The 17,580-nt window shown below is 44.8% G+C and overlaps 1 protein-coding gene across 1 annotated transcript in view; it reads left to right on the top strand.

Annotated features, from left to right (window-relative positions):
- The window catches only part of ankmy1 (ankyrin repeat and MYND domain containing 1), a 90,247-nt gene extending 73,167 nt beyond the window's left edge, over positions 1–17,080 (top strand). Inside the window, exons 14-16 of the mRNA XM_048604613.1 lie at positions 3,035–3,209; positions 13,306–13,466; positions 16,287–17,080. Of these exons, the coding sequence (XP_048460570.1) occupies positions 3,035–3,209; positions 13,306–13,466; positions 16,287–16,387 (437 nt within the window). The 3' untranslated portion in view covers positions 16,388–17,080. The remainder of the gene's footprint in view (positions 1–3,034; positions 3,210–13,305; positions 13,467–16,286) is intronic.
- Positions 17,081–17,580: the final 500 nt, after the last annotated feature.

The raw sequence follows: 17,580 nt of genomic DNA, 5'->3' as shown, positions 1-17,580 counted from the left end.
CAGGAACCTGCCTGCCCTTCATTAACTTGTCATAAATAATTGTGAAAGCCCAGCCCCACTGGAGGGAGATTTCAATGGCACAAAGTTTGTTCGGTAAAAACAGGAGGCCCATCTGTTCACAAAACTGATGGTAAATCAATAAGATGCCATCCTAACTGGGTAGACTTCATCCACCAAACTCCAGTGAGCTTCTGGTTATTTCATTTGGTTTGCAACACAGAAAGACACCAACAGGATGCATTCAAGCCCCAGACTGGTTGAAATTACCATGAAGGTCCCAGCCCTCAACCTCTGATGACTCCTTCCCTGAGTTGCGGTGACCCTCAGGTTAAGATCCCCACCAGTCATCTCCCTCCCCAGTGAGAAAGCAGCCATCTTTCACCAACTTTTCCATCAAAAAATCAAGTTGTTATTTTTGAACAAACCCTTGCAGGTTTTTTTTTAGGTGTGAAGCCTCTCCATGTTGGTCAACTCATGAGAAGTCTCAGACTGGCTTCTTGTTGGTAAACACTTACAGTGTTGGCAGGAGGTATGAAGACTGATAGGGCCCGGAAGGCCCTGCCCAAGTAAGGAAATGGCACTGGCTGATGCCAGTCAACTTGACCAGGGCAGGCAAGGGGGGCTGAAGTCCAAAGGTGGCATCTCGTGGTTGTGTCCTTGTCCAATGATGCCTTTAATAAAACCTGTCAGATGTGTACACAAGCTGCTGGTGTTGTGGCACCTTTTATGTTTTAAGGGTGAACCCTTAAGGGTGAGAGGCTGTGGTGCTATTATTGCTGCAATATAATGATATTGATTTCCCATGAGGGGCATCTGATGGAGATGCCTGGCACCCAGTCTTGTGTGTGAACACTCTCTGTAGAGACGGCCTTACAATGTTAATTCACACACAGTAGATACTGGCACAGACCTTGGTAGGGCAAGGCTGGTCATTAACCCTCCTATGGCACTGGAGCCAGGTTCTCTTGAACTGCCCAATAGGCACTAACCTCCTCAGCTACCTCCATCCAGGCAGCCTTCGCCAGTCGAGGTGGCATCTTGTTGCCACCCACAAGGAACAGAATTTCCTTTCTCTCCCAGACAACCTTCAGGAGATCATGAAGTCATAGATATATGCAGCACGGAAACAGACCCTTCAGTCCAACTTGTCTGTGCCCACCAGGCATCCTAGATTCATCCAGTCCCATTTACCAGCATTTGGCCCAAATCCCTCCAAACTCTTCCTATCCATGTACCCATCCAGATGCCTTTTAAATGTTGTAATTATACCAGCCTCCACCACTTCCTCTGGCAGCTCATTCCATACATGCACCGCCCTCTGCGTGAAAAAGTTGCCCCTTGGGTCTCTTTTAAATCTTTCCTCTCTCACCTTAAATCTATTCCCTCTAGTTTTGGACTCAGCTACCCTGGGAAAAAGACCTTGACTATTCATCCTATCCATGCCCCTCCTGATTTTATAAACCTCGATAATGTCACCCCTCAGCCTCCGATGCTCCAGGGAAACCAACCCCAGCCTATTCATCCTCTCCCTATAACTCAAACCCTCCAATCCTGACAACATCCATGCAAATCTTTTTTGAACCCTTTCAAGTTTAAAGCCATCTTTCCTATAACAGGGAGACACAACCTAAATGCAGTATTCCAAAAGTGGCGTCACCAACATCCTGTATGGCTGCAAAGTGACCAACCAACTCCTGTACTCAATGCACTGACCAAGAAAGGCAAACATACCAAACGCCTCCTTCACTACCCTGTCTGGCCATGACTCCACTTTTAAGCAACTCTGCACTTGCCTCATCAGCATGACACTTTAAAGGTATGATCTCTTGCTCTTTTATCTTTTATAAGCAGAAACAACCTTCACTGTCTCTAATCTATCCAGCCTGCTCACGATTTTGAAAACCTTTATCAAATCCCCTCTCCAACTTCTTCTATCGATCCTCAAAGCTGAAGCAAATCGCATCTGCACTCTCTCCAATGTATTCACATCTTTCCTATCATGTCATTTTTTGCGCTTGGAAACAAATTGAAGACTGAGTGAAAATTAGTTCCAAAATCTTTGCGCACCTACTGGCTTTCTAGTTAAACTAGAGCACCAATGGTTAGGAGGCTGGGGCCTACGTTTTTAAAGCCAGCAGATTGCAACAGGAAGAGCAAACAGAAGGGCAGGAAGGTCGTCTCAGCTTGGAGGCCTTGAGGAAGACAGTAAATGCAGGCTTACACGGGCTGGATCTGGGTTGGGATACATTTCGGAGGGTCAGTGAAAACTCAATGGGCTGAATGGTCTCTTTCTGCACCGTAGGGATTCAGTGATTAATTGTAACCGGAGGAAATTTTGCAATGGAGTAAGGGAATAGCTTAAATGGTCCAAGAGTGGAAAGTCTAGTGCAACGCACACCATAAACATTCTGATCAGATCAGAAAGGAAAGGTTGTGAGAGAGAGAGGGAGATGTTGAAGAATATGGGGGGGGGGATGTCAATGAAGGTAATGTGTGCTGTAATCTAGATGAATAGATTTGAGCATTCATTGAGAGTTAGAATCGTAGAATTCCTTCAGTGTGGAAGCAGACCATTCAGCCCATTGAGTCCACACTAACCCTCCAAAGAGCATCCCATCCAGACCCATCCCCCTACCCTATCCCTGTAATTCTGCATTTCCCCATGGCTGATCTACCAAGCCTGCACATCCCTGGACACTGTGGGCAATTTAGCGCGGCCTATCCACCCTGACCTGCACATCTTTTGACTGTGGGAGGAAACTGGAGCACCCAGAGGAAACCCACGCAGACGCAGGGAGAACATGCAAACTCCACACAGACAATCGCCCGAGGGTGGAATCAAACCTGGTTCTCTGGTGCTGTGAAGCAGCAGTGCTAACCATCGAGTCACTGTGTTGTTAAATGAAAATACAAGAGTCTGGTCCCTGATGGTTTATACTGTGGAGAACGTTCCAGTTTTAAAATACTCTTATCTCAGCATTTGGGATCGGCATGAATGCCTAATCCTTTCCGGAAAACATTTGTGCCTTTGCAGGTCGAGATTCCAGTGCAACTTTGCAATCACTGAGTGAATCAGAGGCCCTGTCTTTCGCCGACATCAGTATGACAGCAAAGGCCATCTTTGAGCGAAATGCTCAGGGCGCTGAGGGGAATCTGCCAACATCAGCAACCTCTGAAAAGAGGAGCAAAGTCCAAGATACAGCTCCCAGGTAAGATGTGTGAGGTGGTAGTTGTGAAGGCTGCAGCAGCCAACTTTCCAAACAGCCCAAGGTTTCTGGAAGCAGTAGCTTCAGGTGTGCTCAGACCTGAATTCCACTCCCTCCAGATGAATAGGACAGAGCAGCCGGAGTGAAACACACTATAAATACAATACCGGGCAGGCAGACAGAGAGTGCTGTGGGAGACTCACTCAGTGAGCAGGGACTGGCACACAAAGAGAAAAGAAAGCGACACTGAAAGTTCAGAGAGTGTCACACAGAGAAAGGCACACAAAACGAACAGAAAGCGAGACAGCGTGACACACTAAAACTACAGAAAGCAACACATAGAGTGAGCAGAGAGCGACACAATGAGAGCGCAGAGAATGATGCACAGACAGAGACACAGTGAGAGCAGAAAGGGACATAGCAGGGGAGCAGAGAGCAACACAGAGAGAGAGTGGATACGGACACAAAGAGAGCGGAGAGGGACACAGAGTGAGGCAGCAGAGAGGGATATAGTGAGAGACCAGAGAGGGGCAGAAAGAGAGAGATCATAGAGGGAGTCAGAATGTGAGCAGAGAGGGATGCAGAGAGAGAGAGCAGAGAGGGACTGGGAGAGAGCAGAGAGGGACATGGAGAGAGCAGAGAGGAACATGGAGAGAGACCCACACAAACACACACACACACACACACAAACACACACACACACACACACACAAACACACACACAGAGCAGAGAGAGACACACAGATGGCCTTTGCTGTCAGACTGATGCCTTCATCTCAGAAATCAGCTTTCTCTGAATGGTCTCAGCAACTCCCAGGATTTCCTGTTAAACAAATTCGCCCACTTGCCGTCTGAAGTCACCACTCTTGATGCTTCCATTGATTCTTGTCAACCCAGGGTCCTGTTTTTTGCTCTGTGCATCTATCCACACACTCCTCACCTCTGAATACTCAGAGTCCAGAAACCCCTCGCCCTAGTTGTACAGTGTTGCTGAGAAGTCTCCTCAGGTAGCATCTCTGCCTGTGGAATAGGCAATGGGAACTCATTTCTCGCAAGGTCCAACCCCACTTACTGATGTTCGGAATGTTTAGGCGCAAGCTGTCAAACGCCAAGCTTAGGAACACCCAAAGGCAATTGATGGATCTTGGGAGAGTTTTCATAGACCTCATGTAAGATCTGATGCCTTATCTCATTAGGACCACATTGGCTACTGGTTATCTGATACTGGTTGGGAAGCAAGCGGCAGCAACAGATCCTCACCTCCTTATTTCATCAGTAATCCACTCTGCCTTACTGAACCTGTCTAGGATGAGTGATTGGGAAATAGAGGTTGACTTGTTCTCTATGTTCCATGGTAGGTTTTTATTCTGGGACATTAGCTGAGCACTGAACCTTATATACCACACACACAAACTAATTTATTCGACTTAACTGAGGCTGACTTTAGAGGAATGAGATATAAGTTGTTCGCATCAAATTGGGATGACTTGTTCAAGGGTAAACTTACACAAAAACAATGATTTTACTCAAAACAAATATTAATCTCAAACACAAAGCTGATATATACTCTGAGGCCACATGGTCAACTGATGAGATGTCAATCAGCAAATCAACTTGCCAAGACAATATTATCTTTGTGGATAACCTCTGTAAATGCATTGTCATTTCTTGAAAACTCCCACCTTATTGCTAATAGCCCTAACTGTAATCTTCTTGTTGTCTTCAGCTCTTTCGGATCTAAAGCTTGTAACATGCATGAATCTTCTATTCCAATACTCTTCTGTCCATTCCCATCTGTTACTAACTTTTACTGATGCGCCATAGAAAGCCTCCTATCTGGATGCATCACAGCTGCTGTGCCCAGGACTGTAAGGAACTACAAAGAGTTGTGAACACAGCCCAGTCCATCACACAAGCCAACCTTCCATCCATTGACTCCATCTATACGTCTCACTGCCTCAGAAAAGCAGCCAACATCGTCAAAGACACTTCCCACCCCGGTTATAATCTCTTCCAACCGGCAGAAGATACAAAAGGTTAAACACACATACGAACAGGTTCAAGAACAGCTTCTTTCCAGCTGTTATTAGACATCTGAATGAACCTCTCAAATTTCAAATCTAATGTTGATCTTGCTTTTGAGCACCTTCTTTGCAACCATAGCATTGTATTCCTTGCTCTGTTCTATCACCCTGTGATCTTTGAATGGTATGATCTGCCTGTACTGCATGTAAAACAAGACTTTTCACTGTACTTAGGTACATGTGACAATGATGAATCAAATCAAATCAAAATCAAAATCTAAGCGGAAAATATTTTGACTTTCTTCCCCTCATTCATCTATTTGGTCTCAATTAGCGATGCCTCTCTCCATCAGTCTTCTCTGTATGACCAGGGTGTGAAATGTTTGGCTTTATCCACAGTGTTACTGTTACATTTTCTTCGACTTCCTCACACTGTTTGCAATCAATTACTGAATTACTTTGCATTAATTACTGTTTTATGCTAATCTTTCACACACACACATCTACAGCACACTTGGAAATATACTAATTTTTGATAGGCCATTCCTTTGGACGTAAATGAGCCAATCATACATGAGGATTGGTGAAATAATAATGCATGTTCCTTATATGAAGACAAGACTATTTACAGAGACGCTCCACACTGTCCAATAAATCATGGGGATTAATACATCATATCCTGCTGAGGCAAAGGTGAGCTCGTCTAGTGGTATTATCGCTAGACTATTAATCCAGAAAAAAAACCAAAAGAACTGCGGATGCTGTAAATCAGGAACAAAAACAAAGTTGCTGGAAAAGCTCAGCAGGTCTAAGGAAGGGTCACCGGACCCGAAACGTTAACCCAGTTTTCTCCTCCACAGATGCTGCCAGACTTGCTGTATTAATCCAGAAACTCAGTTAACGTTCTGAGGACCCAGGTTCAAATCCCGCCACGGCAAATGGTAGAATTTGAATTCAATAAAAAAATCTGGAATTAAGAATCGGCTGATGACCGTGAAACAATAGTCAATTGTCCAAAAAAAAAACCCATCTGGCTCACTGATGTCCTTCAGAGAAGGAAATCTGTCATCCTTACCTGGTCTGGCCGACATGTGATTTCAGACCCACAGCAATGTGGTTGACTCTTAATTCTGGGTCATTAGGGATGGGCAAGAAATGCTGGCCTAGCCAGCAAAGCCTTGTCTCATGAATGAATTTAAAAAATAGTCCCACAGGACATAGGGCTGCTCTCTCATGAGAGAGAAAGAGAGAGAGAGACAACTGGTGGTGGTTTAACCTGAGGGTCACCATGCCTCAGGGAGATAACAATTGACACAGTTTAAGATGCACTCCTTAATAGTATACTAGCAGCATATCAGAACGTCTTCCTTTTTGCAAATCTTGCCGATTGTCAGACGTGGAAGCATTTCCTATGCTGGGACTTCATGTGATTCCTAGCAACATATTTAAAACAAAGCAGGTGAGATGCCGTCAACCTGGAGCTGCCCTGTACACCCTGCCCTGGCACCTTAGTTTGCAGACTGGTACTCCTGGTGAATCAGCTGGTGCAGAGGAGGGCTACCCTCAGGACCAGCGGAAGAGCCCACGCTCCACCAGACCTTGCCAGCCTGGTCTGATGTTGCCGCCCAGCTTGGTGCTGTTTCCACAGCCCACGGGGAAGCCCCAACAGTGCCACAGAAGCTCGAGGGAGAAAAGCCCCAGGAAGCTGTCACTCAGAGAATTGTCAGGGATAAGGCACCTGCTCAACCCCAGGCTAGAGAGGAGCCCATAGTATCAGCAATTCACAACTTCATACAAACGTACAGACAGAGGCAGGAGCAGTGGAGAGGTTTGTCAGGGGCACTGGGTCAATTGACCAAAAGATTGGAGGACCTCACCAATGCTGTGTCTGGCTTATGGGTTTTGGCTGCCTCTGTGGACAACTGTCATGGAAAGCTGGGTCCAGAACACTCAGTTAGTGCTGGATATACACACAGGCCTGACTGTATTTGCTGCTCACAATACCGTCTCCTTTACATTGATGAAAGCCCAAGCGCAGACTGCTTGATCACCTTGCAGAACACCTCACCTCTGTCTGTAAGAGTGACCCTAACCTTTCAGTTGCTTGCCATTTCAACTTACCATCTCGCTCGCATAATAACATCTCTGGCCTGGGCCTGCTAAAGTATTCAAACAAATCTCAGCCCAAGCTGGAAGAATAATGCCTCATCTTAAACTTAAGCACTTTACAGCCTCTAGGAATAAAAACAAAAGGAAAGCTCAGCAGGTCTGGCAGCATCTGTGAAGAAAACAATCAGAGTTAATGTTTCAGGTCCAGTGACACTTCCTCAGAACTTACAGCCTCTTGTCGGGCATGACCTCTGTCCTCCATATTCATCCCCACCCCCACCACCACCACTCTGGTCATGTCTTGTTGACTATGCTGTGCGCAGAGTGTGGACCCACTTTCTCCTTTCCAAACCAACCATTGAGACTTATTTTACATCTCTATCACTCCTTTACTACCATTAGCATTCTTTTTGACTTTTTCTCTGGACACCCTCACCATTTGTTCCACGTGCTCCTCGCTCCCCCACCCCCCAACTCCCCTCTCCATCAATAGTCCAAAAGCCACCATTTTCCAGCCCCTTTCAGTTCTGAAGGAGGATCATATTGGACTCGAAATGTAAACTGTTTTTCACACCACAGATGCTGCTGGACCTGCTGAGTTTCTCCAGCAATTTCTGATTTTTATTCTGTTTATTTAACTGCTCACGCACCTGCCGTACTCCTGAGTGCGAGCTGTATCGTGCCAGACAAAATAGTGCACTGTCCCCACATCAAAGCCAGGACGGTGCTGACTGGCACTGACCCCTGCCTGCCACCCACATTACTGCCTTCCCTCCCACACTCTATTGTCACCCCCACTAAAAATGTTGAGTTTCCATCCCCATCACAATTATTATCAGCTCTGCATCCTGGCATGCTGTCTCTAACCTCTACAGCTGAGTTCTCCAACTTCCCTCCTGCAGCACCAGCCCCTGGCAACACCCCCTCGAAATTTGGAAGAAGGAACCCCAGGAAAGCCCATGGGCTGACCTAGATTGACAGTTCCAACCAATAACAGCCCCCCTGACTGACAGTTCCATAACTGGCTTCCCATGGAATGGGAGTGAGCACCCACAGAGCTGACAATGCTGCCTCCACTGGACTGTAAAGATACATACTCCCCAGACTGTGGTGATACCCAACCCCTGACCTTGACCACCACAAATGACCTACTGTCCTTGTCTAACCCTCCTGGGCTAATAGCACCTACTGCCATTGCCTTACTGTGCTAGGGCACCCTTACTGAAGGCTTGTCCTGACTGGGCGCTGCTCCCCTGTGAACTTTGAGATGTTATTTGCTTGCTGTACGTGCAGGGTGTTTGACCCCTAAGCTTCTGTCATGTGGTGTGATATTATCATAACACACTACCACACTGTAAGATGTACTACCCATTGACAGATGACCACAACAACTGTATCTCCCTTTGTAAACTGTATCTCTGTTGTAAACATCGAGGCAACAGGGAAGCACTGTAAGTCTTTAATCTCTGAGTGAGGAGCAAACTGCAAAAAGGCAGAATTGCTGGGAGCGCCCAGGTAGGTGAGTGAGCACTTAGAGAGCAAGCAAGGAGCCTTTTGATACATCATATCGAAACTATGAGGTGGATACCTACCCCTGTGTCCTGGCAGCTGCAATATGTTGAAAGATGGTTATGCGCTCCAAAGTGCAGCATTGAAATGCAGAACAGTGGAACGGTGCTATTGAACTGTGATTCCCCAGGACTTTTCCTTCCATTCATAAAAGCCATGTTTGTCTGTCTGTTGGTGCATGGAGTATTTAAGAAGGGGGTTAGAGTTTTAGCCAGTTGAGTTATGTTGTTAATTCCTAGTTTTGTTTGTCTGCGGTTACAATTGATTCATTTGTAATACATAGTAGTTCTTGCTAAGTAAGGAATTCGCAGATGTGTAGAGATTCTACACACAGTACCTTCAAGTCAGTGTTTCCTGTTTAAAACAAAACACTGAGCTCATCAGACAGGAAATCTGGGGACATCCCTGGACACTACAGTATGGCCAATCCACCTAACCTGCACATCTTTGGATTGTGGGAAGAAACCAGAGTACCCTGTGTAAACCCACACAGACACAGGGAGAATATGCAAACTCCACACAGACAATAGCCTCTCAGGCTGGAATTGAACCCAGGTCCCTGGCACTGTGAGATAGCAATGTTAACCACTGAGCCACCACACTGCCAAAGTAGCAGGGCTTGAATATTGATATACTTTCCATTATTGGTTGTGACAGTTTGAACTCTTAAGCTCCATTAATGAAAGTGGTTTTGGAGCAAAATGGAGCTGGCTCAATCTAAGGTTGTGTGAAACAGTGGAAAAAAAACATTGATGTAGTGTGTTTTAGCTGTTCACAGCTGTTAAGGGGCAGATTCCCCTTTCCTGCCAAGTGTGCAGTGTTTAGCTTCAATAACAATGAAATCTAATATCTGTGAATTCTACATAAAGCGAGTTCTCACTCCAGAATCTGCTGTACAGTTTTGCTGCTGCTTCAGAATCACAGCAGACAGGATTTTACTATTTAACTATTGCAGCTTTTACCGGGATCAGATGTTGACTGGGCAAGGTACATCCCAGAATGAAGGTATTGTGTGTAGAATCCCTAGAGAGCTGCAAATTCCTTGCACTGAGTGAATCCCAGACTATTTTCCTGATAATTCCTCTCTATGTTGGGTTAATTGGGAGAAAGATGCCAACATGACTGGGATCTTAACTACCATCAGAATGCACCATTGAGTGAGGCTGGACGCAGGATCCAGAGTTGAACCAGAGGTAGCTTCTCAGTGGTGGTTCCAGTCTCCACTGGCAGCTTCTCTCTGTGACTGCCAAACCCCAAGGATCTGATGGCTGGAGCTGAGAGCACCAACCATGCTGTGGTATGGCTGCCCATCTGCATCGATGGCCTAACTGGTATGAACTTTTCACAAACCTGCGGGACAGTGCTTCCATTTAGAGGCTGCCTCGCAGTTATCCACCTGCCTCAGCAGCATCACCGGCTCTTAGAAGGACCTGGCACGATATCGCTGTGGTCCCTCTGATTTCACCTTCCTGCCCTGCTTGCTGTCTTTAATGGGATGGATGCCTTTTTAACTGTGAATAGTAATCCCAACCCCCACCGTCACCACCACCTGCCATCATATTACCTCACCACCATCCTCCCCTACCCCATCACCACCAACACCGGCTCCCCACTCCTCTCCCAACGGCCATTTCCAGACTCCAACCCAGAATTCCAATCGGATGGCAGGATCCCATTGGTCTGGTTTGGTTGCAGAGACTCTCAAAACGAGGGCAATTATAAGCCCTTGCTGAGCCCACTCCCAGTTATCAGGGAGCCACTGGCCTAAATTGCTGTGGCGTCTCTCAAAATGAGCAGAGGGTGTGAGTTGGAATGGTCCCGTGAGAAATTAGGCCGCACACATCGAGATGGCATTTGCGGTTTGATCTCTAGTCCCTTTTGAATGAGAGGATTCAGAGTGGCAGTGCGGATGCTAAAACGGACTTTAAGCTAAGACAGGGGAGCAAGGGAAATCACCCAATCCGTCTTTGCCACCCAAGCATAATGACCATGCCTCTGAGAGTGGATAGGAACAGAATCAGGATTGGCTTTGACGGCCCACATTATACACAGATTGATTTTACACACAACGGTGGGAACTTGGGCGAGGCATCATAGTAACTCTTCGAGCAGTGAGACTGACAAGTTCTTTGCAGGAGGGGAACACCCACAAAGGTTCAGTTATCTGTTTATATATCAGTGAGCTATTTAAAACCTGACCTTTCCCCTTCTAAAGCACATGACTGGAGCGGGGCTGGCCACATTTGAACCAAGGATGCGATGGTGATGGGATGGAGAAGCAGAGCAATCTTTTGGCCTCATACTTAAAAACAACCCAACCAAGAGTCAAAATAATTTTATTTCTTGAAGGTGCTTCTTAAGATTTTCTGGAGCACTGTTTGATTTCCGGGATCTACTTTCTCATTCTCACTAACTGGTTTATCACATGGCAACAGCACCTTCAGTGCTGTGTTGCGGTATTTATTGTCACAAAGAAACAGCATCAGAAGGATTTATCAATGTCTTCAATTATCAATCCTCCACTGAACTTAAAGCCAGAATGCATACGGGAGCCATTAATTTCTTAGATACCACAGTATTTAAATTGTCACGAGAAAATAGCAGAGGCTGACAAAGAAGTTATTTCTTCCCTATAACAATTGACATGCACATCTACACAAAAAAAGCCATTACCCTTAACATAGCTTCTGCCGATTAGTCAGGTCATCGCCATTGCATATGCATGAAGCTGGAACATATTAACCCAGGCAGTTACCATCCTATTTATTGAGTCTCAAATCTCAAACTCAGATTCAAAATTTAACAATTGACACAGAGTCTATTATTAACAACAGAAGTTCATTTCATCCTAATTGATAACTTCTGAAATTATGCAGACTTAAGCTACAGATTCCATGTTCACTTTCAAGACTTCATTACCTCATTGATTTTATGTTTTCTGACTTAAATTGCGCGAGTATTCCTTTGTTATCCCTGGAACCATTCTCTTTCACAGCCTCTATCTTCTCTCTTCCCACTTGCAGTGTCCATCTCTCTCCCTTTTGGCCTCCTCTGCCCCTTCTTTGCAGTCTTCTTTCCCCTCACTTGTAGCTCCCCTTCTTTCTCACCCCAGCAGCCTCCTCCTTCGACCCTTCCCAACTAACCACCCCCTGCCCCCCAACTAACGCAAGAGACGACTTCACCTGAATCTGGCCGAGAGTAGCCCCAGCAAGACACACACTCAGTCACATACCTTCATGTAAAATCACAGCCCAGTTGGTCTCCCATGGTCACTACTGATGGTGAACCTGTCCGTAAGAACATACATAAGATCTAGGAGCAGGAGTAGGCATTCAGCCCCTCGAGCCTGTTTAATGCAATCGTGACTGATCTCATCCCAACCTCAACTCCACTTCCCTGCCGCTTTCCATAACCCTTCAACCCATTACTAATTAAAAATCTGCTTATATTTACTAAATGTCCCAGTATCCACCACACTGCAGGATACTGAACTCCCTAGATTTACTACCGTTTGAGAGAAGTAATTCCTCCTTGTCTGTTTTAAATCTGCTACCCCTTATCCTAAAACTACGGCTTGTCATGCAAGATTGCCCCATAAGAGGATACATCCTTTCTATATTTACTGTGTCAACTCCTTTTAGTGTCTTACATACCTCGATTAGATCTCATTTCATTCTTCTAAACACCAGACAGCACAGGCCTAAACTGCTCAATCTCTCTTCATAAGACAAATCCCCTCATCTCTGGAACCAATGGCAAATGCAGGTGAGAAACAGCCTGTGATTGGGGGACTGTGAGAGAGGTGGGATTTCTGATTGGAGGAACAGCTCCTCACTGACCCTGGGTCCTCTCATGCACTAGGGAGCGGAGTGGGAGAAGGGCAGTGGCCTTGCTCTGATGGAGTGACCCCATGATTGAACCTCGTCAGGTGTTTTGGGGGCTCTTGGAGGTGGATCCATCCGCTGTTTCTTTATATTTTGTACATTGCCCCCAACCCTCATGTAGTATATCACAAAGTAGCTGGTAAAAGTCTGCTTTTGAAGGGGAAGAGGGTATTCCAATGATCTTTGTCCTTCCTTTTCACACATTCCCTTCCCTGTCCCTGGTCTAGGACGTCACATGTCACTCCTTTGATCTTTGACTGCTACCTCTTGCTTTTCCTGATAGTCACAGTGCTTGTCTCACTGATCCTGACCAGGTGGGGGGTGGGGGGGGGGGGGGGGGGGCGGGGGGAGGGGGATGGGGGCAACATACACAGGCATTTGTTGACGGGCCATTACCCCAGGAAAATAGGCACAAGTCCTGCCTTGGAAGAGAGACCCGGCCTGAATGGTAGGACCCATTTGCGGAGTGAACCTTGACTAACCATATGTCTGGTGTCCCACCCGTTTTAACAGGAGGCATCTATTCAAGTTCAAGTTCTGTTATGGCTGTGGGCGATCAGTGGGTGTTCGGTTGATCACATGTAGCCGGTGTAAGGAGGTATACTACTGCAGCAAGGCCTGTAAGGTGACAGCGTGGAACGAATTCCACAAGGACGAATGCTACTTAACGAAAGGTAATTTTTTAATTCATTCAAGGCATGCATTATTGCTTGCATTTTGTGCCCATCCATAGATATCCTTGATAAGGTGGTATTGAAGTGCCTTCTTGAACTATTGCTGTCTATGTCATCATGGACCAGACCAGACCCCATCAAAACATTTTAAGAAGGTAGCTATACCCTAACGTTTTTATTTATTTTAAAGGCAAATGTAAGGTTGTGTGTTCAAAATGCAATTCAACTGGCCAACTACTCAAGGTTGAGTAAAACACAGTTTATTCAAACACTACAGCTAAAATACAATGAAAGAAATAACTTAGATTAACTTAACTCGATTGGAAAACTTAACAGAATAATAGATGCAGTAACTGTTACTAATTAACTATTCCAATATAGTAACATTGGTAAAAGGCAGATTCAGATTGTGTCTAAAATGCAATCCAGCAGCCTTGGAACACAGCCCCCAAGTTTTGACTGTAATTGAGACAGGGAGAAATAGCTTCCACTTCTCAAACCCACAATAGCAATTGCTGAAAGCTAAAACTACAAATCTTTGATCTGTGAGAACTTGACCACACCCACTCAGGCTGCTTCTATTGTTTCAATTTTAAAATAAGAACCCAAGCCTCACAAGTTGTTTATCTTCTCTTAGACTGCTTGGTACCCATCCCCCAAACTGTCTCTCAGAGAAACCAGGACAAAACACACCATCGTCACAATGTGCTGCAAGCCATGAGGGAGGGAGTTCCAGTAGACTCAGCAACACAGAAGGAATGGCAATATACATTCTCAGTCAAACTGCTCAGCCATTCCCACTTCTAGTGTATGTAAGAGTTGAACCTGGACCTCCTTGGCTCCTAGGGTCACTACCACCGTGCCATAATATCCATAAAGGAATGGCTGTGTACTTCCAAGCCCATTCAAGAGTTCAGCATTACTCGTTATGTAATGAGATAAAGTCCACGTTGTCTAAATTGTCTCTACCTGTATGTACATATTCCAATGACCTCCATATTTTCCATCAGACCCTGTTCATTCACTTAAATGATTACTGCTTTAAAGGAGACACATCTTAAAAATATAGACATACCTTTAAATATATAGCCACAAACCACACAAAACTCTAAACATTTCCCATCTGTTAATGCCGACTGTCAGAGTTAAGCACGGCAGGCGTGCTTGACATGGAGAAGTCTAATACAGCAGGTCAGTTGCAGGCATCCACTGTATTAGATTGTTTGCAATGCCTCAGGCCAGTTGCTACACTGCCAGTCTATAATCAAATGTTAACTTCAATATTGTCAATTTGCCTGCCTCTTTAAACTCCCAACAGCCGAAATTGTTCTTCAAGTTCTACTAATTGAATGCGTGAGGTGCATTTCTTTTTCTTTCTGTCTCCCCATGTGGCTGAGGGGTAAACCTGTTCCAATCAGATTATCATTCCACTTGACAGACAGAGTTCCCTTTCATCTCCCGTTGTGGGTAGATCTATTTTAATGAAGTGCTTCGATGAGGTCGCAGAGTGAGGCAGCCTTCTCAATCATTAATGAAAGGCTGCCAGAAACAACATGAACAATTTACCTTGGAAACGTTCCTGAGAGCGAGTGCTAGAATAGCCTAATCTGTCAGCCTGTATCCAGTCACAAATGCATTAGGACAGAGAGAAGACCATCCAGTCTATCAAGTCTGTGATAACACAGTGTGGAGCTGGAGGAACACTGCAGGCCAGGCAGCATCAGAGGAGCAGGAAAGTTGACGTTTCGGGTTGGGACCCAAGAAGGATCCTTCAAGTGCTCATCCAATTTCCTTTCAAAACCATTGATTGTTCGTTGTAAGGAACATCTGACTGACTTTTGCCATTTAAAAATCTTGTCACGGAATGGTTCTGTTTAGTATAAAATGAAATGGTAAATGGTTTCCTGCCACTGATACCACAAACGTCCACTAGAGTAGCTTCCACCTCACTAACATCATTGGCAGATTGGAGAAATACCCAGAAACCCGCCTTTTGGGCAACTAGTAATGGGTAAACAAATGCCCGCTCCCCAGCGGTGCCCACATTTGAGAACCAATGTAAACAATGCTTAGCCGTGTTATTAGCTAATACAAAGATGTACATTAAATGGCTCACAAAGCTATCATGTTGTGCATTATTTAAGTAAAACAACATTTGAAACAGGTACTGGAAAGTGTAATCTAAAAGTAGGTTGGAAAGAAGCACAAGGGGCAGGCAATTGCTAGAGTGCGTGTGTTTATCATTCAAAATGTGAATTGCGGAATTCAATCCCAGGGTATGGGCTTTGTGGGAAAGGTAACTGGAGGGGTAGACTTCAGTGAGAGATTTAGGATACTAGCGGGGGTAAGCTTGATGGAAGAGTTGGCTTACTGGAAGAAGAAGTGTTGGTAGAAGAGCTAAAGAGATATAAGCTTCAATGAAAAATTTGGGACACTAGAGGAATAACGCTTTGATGACAGAATTCAGGTGACAGAGGAAAACAGAAGTCGTACTGACATGGGAAATTAAGGGACGATTTAGAATTGAGAAGTATAGGCTTTAACAAGAGAGGTAGGGTACCAACAAATACGTTTTGATAAGAGAGGCTAGACTTAGACAGAAGTGTTAGAGTACTAGAAAAGTTAACTTTAATGGAAAAGTTAGGGTGTTGAAAACTGGGGTTTCAATGGGAGGGCAAAGACAATGGCTGAGTAGGCTGTGGTGGAAGATTTAGATACTGGAGCATTGAGGTTCAAAAAGTCAAGAAAAAGCCATACCTTATTCTAAACTTGTTGTATTTGTTGATGTAATCTCTGTATGTCTGTATCTCTCTCTCTCAGGTCGTTCTTCAAGCAAAAAGGATGATTTTTATGGGGAGGCTGGAAGGTGGAGCCCTTCATCATCACCATCTGTAGAAATGGACAACTACAGCTATAATTAGAAGTGATTTCCAGTTTACTCTGTTCCCCGTGTTAATTCTTGGGGTTTTTTTGGTTGGCTTGTGGGGCACCTTCCTTTTTTTTTTCATAGTGAGTAATATCAGTGCAAGGAGCTAAATAATTTTGCGGAAAATGCCAACATTAAGCTACCCTAGGCCAGAATTTACATGGACTCTTTGCACTGCCAGAAAAGTTGTGGGACAAGATAGTTTTCTTTTTAAAACATTTATTCTACCTTCTGGACCATCTTATCAAGCACTCTCACAGAATAATTTGTTACATTTCACCAAAGGGGGAACATCAGAATAAAATGCTAAAGTTTCTACCGTTGAGCTAAACCACTCTGAACGACTGAAGTTACACGATCATAGAAACTACAGGTGTAAATGATCTCCATGTGCTGAAGGCAAGAAAAGAGGATTCGAAATTTCAGTAATCATCCATATTCATTGTTGCAGATATTCTAAATTTAGCTAAGCTCATTGCCAGGTTGGCCTTGTGATTTCCACGCTGAGGGGAGAGGTATCAAGCTGACTAAAATGCCAAAAAAATACAGGAGGAGGTGTTAAAGCTTGGGAAAGGGGTGGCTCCTGTATTATGTCAGAGGACGTGTGGAGATAGTAGCAAAATAAGCTCAAAGTCAATCAAGATGACTGACTAAATGGAGTAGTGCATTTTTCAATTTAAAATAAACTATGTTGATGGTAATAAATGAATCTGATCCGTTGTTACTCTGTATGAACACATTATGTGAAATAAAGCAATGGCTTGCATTCAGTCTTGCCTCATCTAGTGGTAAATCAGTCTGCTCCTGGAGAGATTGAAGAAATGCACATATGAAAGAAATAAACATTCCCTCCTGGGAAACTGCAGAATCGCAAAAATGTTACGGTGCAGAAAGAGACCATTTGGTCCATCATCAAGACAGCACACCAATGCCTCTATTTCTTCAGAAGACTAAGGAAATCTGGCATGTTCACAATGACTCTTAGCAATTTTATAGATGTACCGTGGAAAGCTTTCTTCCGAATGCATCACTTGGTACAGCAACTGCTCTGCCCAAGATGACAGGAAATTACAAAGAGTTATGAACAGAGCCCAGTCCATCACACAAGCTAGGGTCCCATCCATTGACTCTGTCTACACTTCCCACTGCCTTGAGAAAGCAACCAACATAAACAAAGACCCCTCCCAC

Source organism: Rhincodon typus, chromosome 13, assembly GCF_021869965.1.
Source record: "Rhincodon typus isolate 14 chromosome 13, sRhiTyp1.1, whole genome shotgun sequence".
NCBI classification, from domain to species: Eukaryota; Metazoa; Chordata; class Chondrichthyes; order Orectolobiformes; family Rhincodontidae; genus Rhincodon; species Rhincodon typus.
Note: the sequence above shows the minus strand (reverse complement) of the source record. Positions and strands in the feature narration are given on the sequence as shown.